The 7,731-nt window shown below is 34.2% G+C and overlaps 1 protein-coding gene across 3 annotated transcripts; it reads right to left on the bottom strand.

Moving 5' to 3' along the window:
- Positions 1-324: 324 nt before the first annotated feature.
- Positions 325-5,004, bottom strand: LOC131152365 (3-ketoacyl-CoA synthase 11-like). 3 transcript variants are annotated; one of them, XM_058104209.1, is made up of 3 exons: positions 4,719-5,003; positions 4,246-4,478; positions 325-2,506 (listed from the first exon to the last, which is right to left on the bottom strand). In XM_058104209.1, exon 3 carries the CDS (start codon positions 2,272-2,274, stop codon positions 736-738), a length of 1,539 nt encoding a protein of 512 aa, XP_057960192.1. In that variant the 5' UTR covers positions 2,275-2,506; positions 4,246-4,478; positions 4,719-5,003; the 3' UTR covers positions 325-735. The 3 variants fall into 3 exon arrangements, with proteins under 3 accessions (XP_057960192.1, XP_057960190.1, XP_057960191.1); XM_058104207.1 differs by having other exon boundaries at positions 4,246-4,378; positions 4,719-4,881; XM_058104208.1 differs by lacking the exon at positions 4,246-4,478 and having other exon boundaries at positions 4,719-5,004.
- Positions 5,005-7,731: the final 2,727 nt, after the last annotated feature.

Here is a 7,731-nt window from a genome sequence, read left to right as displayed (position 1 = left end):
TTACTCAAGTTCGAGTTCCTTATTACTAGTTTGACTTAGGCATGTGAAACCAGGACAGAAATGGCGCGTGAAGTTAGGACAGAAATGAGGTCAACCTAAATTTCTTGTTAAGCACAGGGATGAACCAAACCGAGTATGTCTTTATAAGAACCTGAAGTAACAGAAACACTTCTATTGCATATGGACGCAACTTTTAGACCAGGCTTACCACACCCGATGAAACATGGTGAGAATACCACTGTCCATTTAACTGCAGGTTTATCATCAAACATTGAGCAAGAATGCTGCAAACAAAGAGCAATAATAAATTGTTGACAAGTTAACTAAAAGTGGACACCAGACAGGCAATTTGGGTTCCATTCATAAACAACTTAACATTGGGCGAATTATATTAGATTCCAAGCCACGTTGAGCTTATCACGTAGCACAAAGTGGACAGTTTGCTTTCAGCATGCCCTGGCATAAAATGAATCCAATCCAGTGGAACACTCTAGATGAGAACCCCTTTTAACCTAAAAACTCTTAATCTAGCAATGGATCCTATTGTTTTCTTTGCATTCCCAACATCTGCAACAACACATCTACTGACCCATATTTTGATACACCTAAACTCAAAGCATAAGGAAAAAGAAAGCTGACACAGAAATAACCGACCATCTTACAGCCCCTAAGAACATAAATTCCATTGTGAAACAAAGACAGGACAGATTTACCACCCAAGGAGGCCCTCAAACTTTAGATGGCTGAGACTTTTGGAACATTTACGGGGAATTGGTGGATCTCTATCATCCAGGGATTCTTCTCCTTTTCGGGGTTGATAGTTCTTAGAGCCTCCCAAACTGCACTGTTACACTTGAACCCGGAACCAAGTGTTATCTGCCATGTTCTATCTCCTTTCTTCACCCTTCCCTTGGCTTCGGTATAAGCCAATTCATACCAGATAGAGCTACTCAATATGTTTCCAAAACGATAAAGTGTCATCCTCGAAGGTTCGATATGCCAATCAGTAAGCTGCAAGTTCTTCTGCAATTCATCCAGCACAGCTCTTCCACCAGCATGAATACAGAAATGCTCAAAAGCCAGCTTCAAATCTGGGATGTAAGGCTTCATCTTCACCTTAAAAAATTTCCTCCCGACCAATGTTGCAAAGAAGAGTAGCTGTTTAGATATTGGTAGCACAAGAGGGTCCAATGTAGTGATGTTTGCCTTCAGGGCATCGCCAGCAACTGCCATCAGATCCTTTGACAAAGAAATCCCGATCTTCCCAATGGAATCCTCTCGCTGGGTAGCACAAGTATAGCACTTATCATCAGAACCTCTGTGAGTCCGAACAGTGTGGACCAATTTGTACTTAGAATGCCATCGATCGGACATCTTGTTGGAAAGCAGAACCGCAGCCCCTCCCATTCGGAACAAGCAATTCGAGAGGATCATTGATTTCTCGTTCCCAAAATACCAATTCATAGTTATGCTTTCCATGCTTACAACCAATGCATATGAATTTGAATTAACTCTAAGTAGGTCTTTCGCAAGATCAATAGAGATCAAACTAGCACTACAACCCATCCCACCCAAATTATAAGTACGTATGTTCTCTCTTAGCTTGTAATGGTTGACAACCATTGCAGATAGAGAAGGTGTGGGATTGAATATGCTACAATTCACAATAAGGATACTGATATCTTTTGGGTTCACAGAGGTTTTCTCAAAGAGGTGATCAAGAGCACCAAACATTATCATCTTGACTTCTTCTGTCGCTTCCGCCATTGATGGATTTGGAGGAATATTCAAAATAGCTGGTGGCAGGTAAGTTGATTCACCAAGACCAGATCTCACCATAATTTTCCTTTGGAACTCAATATTTTCCTCAGTGGTTGTACCTATCGATTCAGAACACTTTATGAAACGTTGCCACGAGCATTTTTTATCATCATCATCAGGCTTAAAGCACGAGAAATCAACAAGATAAACAGGGCGGGGGCGAGTAAGGAAATAGAGAGTGGATAGAAAAACAAGGGTGCTGGAGCAAAGGATTACTGAAATGAGATTGTACCGGAGTTTCCCCAAAAGGTCATGAACATCTTGGAGGGAGAATGTGGAGAGTTGGACGACAGTGATGACTGCCAGAGGTGATAGGAAGAGGTACATTGCATGAGTGACGAGGTAATGGTAGCCCAGTTTCACATATTTCAGTTTCACACCCTGTTTGAAATCAGGAAGTCTCGACGAAGCAGATGGAGCGATCAAGGGTTTGTCAAGCTTTGGTTCAGCCATTTTGGTGGAAATTCGAAATTTTCAGGATGAAGCCTTAACTCAACTCAATCCCTTGAAGCAAACAACAGTTTCTAAGATCAAAGGCAGCACTTTTCCTTGGAGTTTCCCGAGAAAATGAGAATGTAGGATATGAATATTTGGTGATGTACCAAAATGTGTTATTTATGTAAAGCAGGGAACTTCTCTAATAAGGATAATCAAAAAATGCAGGCAGCGCACGGAACCCAATAACCTGCAAAATGAAGGACCCAATATCAGGAAGAACTCAGAAATTGAACTTCTCTCTACTTTTCGTCACAACTAAAGGTTGATTTCTCTTTTCATGCTGAGAAAATAACACATTTTTTCCCCAAAAGAAGGCAAAATAAGATCAAACAAACGTCCGTCAAACAAGTTTCTTAAGCGTTGCAAGAAATAAGTGAATTTAAAGCGGAACCTCATTACACGTTTGAGTTATCCAATGGTGAACATTATGATTTATAATCTTTTTCATCACTTTTCTGTCTACTTCAAATATGTTTAATAAATATCCTCTGAATACTTTACTAAGGTATCCTTTTTTTTTTTTTCTAAAAAAAAACTATACCAATTAATTATCTATGCAAAGGCGTTGGCATACCTATATATATAGACACACACACACACATACAAAATTAACTAAGGCTTATTTAAAACTTGAAAAATATTAAGAAAAAAATTTGCAGAAATCTAACTTTTTATATTTGATTATTAAAGAAAAAGAAAAATTTAGAAATATATATAGGTAAAATTAATTAACAAAAATTTGATTTCACAAGGTCATTAATATCTATTTTTTAAAATATTCAATTATGCTAGAATAAATTTTATAATTTTTAATAATATTTAATATAGAGAGAAAATATGATAAAAGTATTTTTTTAATTTTTTTCAAATAAAATTATTAACCTAAACGAAACCTAAGTAAAGAAAGAGAGTTTTTAGCTTTGTATTTTTTTTTTCTCCTCATTTTTCTTAAATGCTCCTACAACAAGTTTAAAGTATCAAAATAATAGATGAGTAGTGAATTTTTCATTGTTAAAAAATGCAACTCTCATTAATTACCTCAACCGCTTAATCCCTGTTATTTCTCAAAAAAAAAAAAAAAAAACAAGGCTATGCAAATGACATGTAGAATGCAATAATATAGATAAATAAATAAATAAATAAATATATATATATATATATATATATATATATTCAAGTATTGCACATTATTTAATCTTGATATTTTAAATTCTTAATTTTTTTTACAGATAATTACGAAAGGCATTTTTTTAAAAAATTATTTCGATAATAGTATATATTGTACTCGATCTGCATTTGTTCATTCACATTTGGCTGAAGTATGCATGGTTACATAGTAATAATAATGGTAGGTGTAGGTCTGTATATGTAAGTATATAAAAAATGCATATGTATTCAAGCATTCTTAGAGCTCTCATAATATAAAAGAAAAAGTCGTATATTGTTTTTGCGACAACAACTAATGTATTAAAAAGGAAATGTGAAACATATGTTTCATTAATGAAGTTTTAGTAAAATTTTATTATGTGCTCCAAAACTTTTGATTATTTCAATATTCATTTTGAATTTTCTATTTCCTTTCTATGTTCACCCTACATTAGTGCTGCAAATTAATGAACCAAGCTACATTATTTGGTGTACTTGAGTCGTGTCAAAATTGATAAAAACTTGACTCAATTCGTTTACAGTCTTACCCATCACCTCTAGTGTTACCGACAAAATAAGTAATTAATATAATGAAGTATATATAAAGACAATTCTCCATTATCTTTTTAGTGTCAGTGTGTGGGATGCACAGTACCCTTCAGTCACAATTAAAATCAATGAAGGAAATGCAAATTAATTAAATGCTTGGAAGAAGTAATGTTTATATGGAGAGAGAGAGAGAGAGAGAGAGAGAGAGAGAGAGAGATTTATTTATTTTACCTCCAAAATTCCTTGACTAAGCAGAAGAAGTAATCTTCTGCTTGGGACAGCTCGTTCTTCTCCTATACTTTTGATTGTTTCAATATTCATTTTGAATCCTCTATTTCCTTTCGATGTTCACACTACATTAGGGCTGCAAATTAGTGAGCCAAGCTTCGTTATTTGGTGTACTTGAGTCGTGTCGGAATTGGTAAAAACTTGGCTCAATTCGTTTACAGTCTTACCCATCACCTCTAGTGTTATTGACAAAATAAGTAATCAATATAAATAAAGACAATCCTCCATTATTTTTCTACTAGTGTGTGGTATGCACCATACCCTTCATCACAATTAAAATCAATGAAAGAAATGCAAATTAATTAAATGCTTGGAAGAAGTAATGTTTATATGGAGAGAGAGAGAGAGAGAGAGAGAGAGAGAGAGAGAGAGAGAGAGAGAAATATATATATATATATATAATTTATTTATTTTACCTCAAAAATTCCTTGACTAAGGAATTTTATATATAACCTTAATCTTCTGCTTTGGACAGATCGTTCTTCACTGACTTTCTGTATGGGTCAGCACTGTACTAATGTGGCCCTCGATCATATCCCTCTCTCTCTCTGGGTTTTCTATGAATTGAATCCGAAGGCAGTGCCCTGCCCTTTAAATAAAAGAGAAGGGTGGAGAAAGCAGCCAATCCAAAATTGCATGCCATCCCACACGTTGCAGCATGGAAAAGCATGTATGCCAGCCACTCCACGCCCCTGTGTCCCCTTATCTGTGTGATTGCTTTGCTTTAAGTCGCAAAGGTTTTTTCTATTAGATAACCTGGGACTCCGAACATTATTGTCACTTTAGATATTATGGTCGGCATCAAATCTGAGGTTAAAAGCCGTCTATCCATTGACGCACCCTTGGTAATTTATCGGAGTAAACTCTTAAGGGGGAATCGAACCCGTAATCTTAGAGTCATTAAAGTCACAAGTCACTCTTACCACTTGATCTTATTATTTTTAGATTATCCTTGCAAGTTTGACATGTTGAAATGGAAATGAGATGTAAAATGTGCTATTAATCTTTAATTCTTATGTAATATAGGTCAAGTAAATCTTCAATAATTTAATTAATAAACTAAAAATTGGTGTTGCCTAGCACACGCGATGGATTAACCAATTATAGTTTAAGATAAAAGACATTGAGGTAGTATATTTGGGAGTTTTTTTTTTTTTTTTTTAGACTTAAAAAAATTCGATAAAATTTTCTGTAGCATTTTGTTCGGAGTCACATAAATTTAAATTGAAACATCAAAATGGATGCTCATTCCTAAATGTAAGGCAAGAATTTATTTTATTTTATTTTATAATTAGCCCGTGTTATATTAATTATACAACAAAAGAGGAGATCATTTTACTAATTATTTTTTTTATTCTCAATTTTAAAAAATCGGCATCTGTCTTGTAAGTTGTAATTTGTTCAAGCTTGATATACATTGTTGGTACAAAAACTTAAAAGTTTAAACTTTTAGGTAAAGTGGTAATCTAATATGGTATCGGAGCTTATTACTAGGAGATCCCGGGTTCTAGTCTTGCACTCGTGACATTTATAAATTTGTTATGTGTTTGTCTCTTCACGTACTGTCGGGTTTTTAGGTAAACTAGTAATCTAACATCATTTAATCATAACTTTTTCAAATTATATATAAGTAAATTTCAAAGAAAAGTATAATTCAATATTTTTTATGCTCCATCTATTAAATTTAGAATTCAAGAACTAATGAACAATCGCATCATTCTGAAATAAGTAATCATAAACTGGTAACCTTAAGAAAAATTCACGAACTATACTAGTATTCTCCTATGTATTAATCAATTCAGTAATTAGTAGATATGTTTTTTTGGTTTTTACTTTTTAGTATATATATTGGTAAAGCAAACTCTCGTACTTTGAAACCCTTATAACTTAAATTACATGAGAGGCCTAGTAATTATCTAACCAAGCATGAATTATCATCCTATTTCCACCTATATGATATTTGTGCCCATACTTAATTACATTGCGAGATTGGAAATTGATTTCAATAAACACCGAACAAAGTTCGATTTGGTTTCCGATGTATTATTTTTTAACCATGAGATTGCCATTAATGCTTAAAATATAATTAATGAGGCAAGATTGCAAATGAACATTTTTTTTTTTTTAATAATACTAATGGATAACAAAATTAAGAAAAGATGTGGCAAAGAGGGGACGAGTTGAAGTGGGCTTGAAATTAAGTTGAAACCAACCACTTGGGCTTTGAAAGGAAGAGGAGCCACACCTTAATTACTGTACTACTGCTGCATGCAAACAAGTGCAGATGAAAAGATAACAGAGACATGGCGAAGAGGAGGCAAATTCTGCTCACCTCTCTTTTATCTTTTCTTGTGTTTTATGCTCTATTAGTTTTTTTGCGAAAAAAATTGCTATAATTGGCAATTACGACAAAAGCAATTATGTTCGTTTCCGAGTCCCCTAAAATTGTGTTCACCTCGTGTTGAGTGGAACACATGTACAAATGAGAAAATATGGTAGAAAACATCAGTTGGGGTTTGTAGGAGCAAATCGTCAACTGTTTCCTTGAAACTATCGACGATTTTGGCAGGATGCAATGAAACGGTCGATGGTTTTGGATTTGTTACATCGACTGTTTGGTCTTGGTATTAAACCATCGACGGTTTGCCTCGATTATTCAACGCTTGTTTTCAAATTTTGAACTGGGAAATTACATAGGTTGGGTTTTTCGGGGGGAAGACCTCCGGGAAGGTTATATATGTATGTTATATGTTGTAACTCTTATGGTCTTTAGATACAAGATTGTAAAAATTCATTGACGTTTGCTCCCGTGGATGTAGGCATTGTCGAACCATGTGATTTTTCATGTCATTATTTTATTACTTTCATTATAATATGTGTGATTGTGTTTTCTATATATTTCATTGTTAAGTGCTGCATTGTGAGATTATTTGCTTCCGCTGCACATTAATTTGCACAACACCTCGAATGTAAGATACATATCTACATATATGTTTAGTACATGAAAATAATATGAAATGGGGCGAAATGGAATGGAATAGAATATATGACTTTGATTTCTTCATATTCTTCGTTTAAACAATTTTCATTCAATTTCATTTTTACCAAATTTTATTCTACAAATTTCTTGAACTTCTCTGAGCAATCTTTGTGCATCCCCCCAAAATGTAACATTCAGGCCAAATAACTATATACATACATGGCATATAGGAAGTTTAAATACATTGGGATATAGGGTCTCACGACTCTCACACAACTTGAATGATCGTCGGTCCAGTCATTAAGTGACAGACGTCACCGAATCAAAAGGCGATAGAGCAGACAAGCATTGGGCATGATCATGTACAAAATTCATGGCATGAGATTGAGTTCTGTCAAGTATAATAATTGGAGCCTTTAATGTTTAGATATGTCTCGAATTTATGATTG

This window comes from Malania oleifera, chromosome 3 (assembly GCF_029873635.1).
Source record: "Malania oleifera isolate guangnan ecotype guangnan chromosome 3, ASM2987363v1, whole genome shotgun sequence".
NCBI lineage: Eukaryota > Viridiplantae > Streptophyta > Magnoliopsida > Santalales > Ximeniaceae > Malania > Malania oleifera.
Note: the sequence above shows the minus strand (reverse complement) of the source record. Positions and strands in the feature narration are given on the sequence as shown.

What these genes read in the sequence shown, in the direction of transcription:
- LOC131152365 (XM_058104208.1), bottom strand. Translation starts at nt 2,274, where the DNA reads ATGGCTGAACCAAAGCTTGACAAACCCTTGATCGCTCCATCTGCTTCG.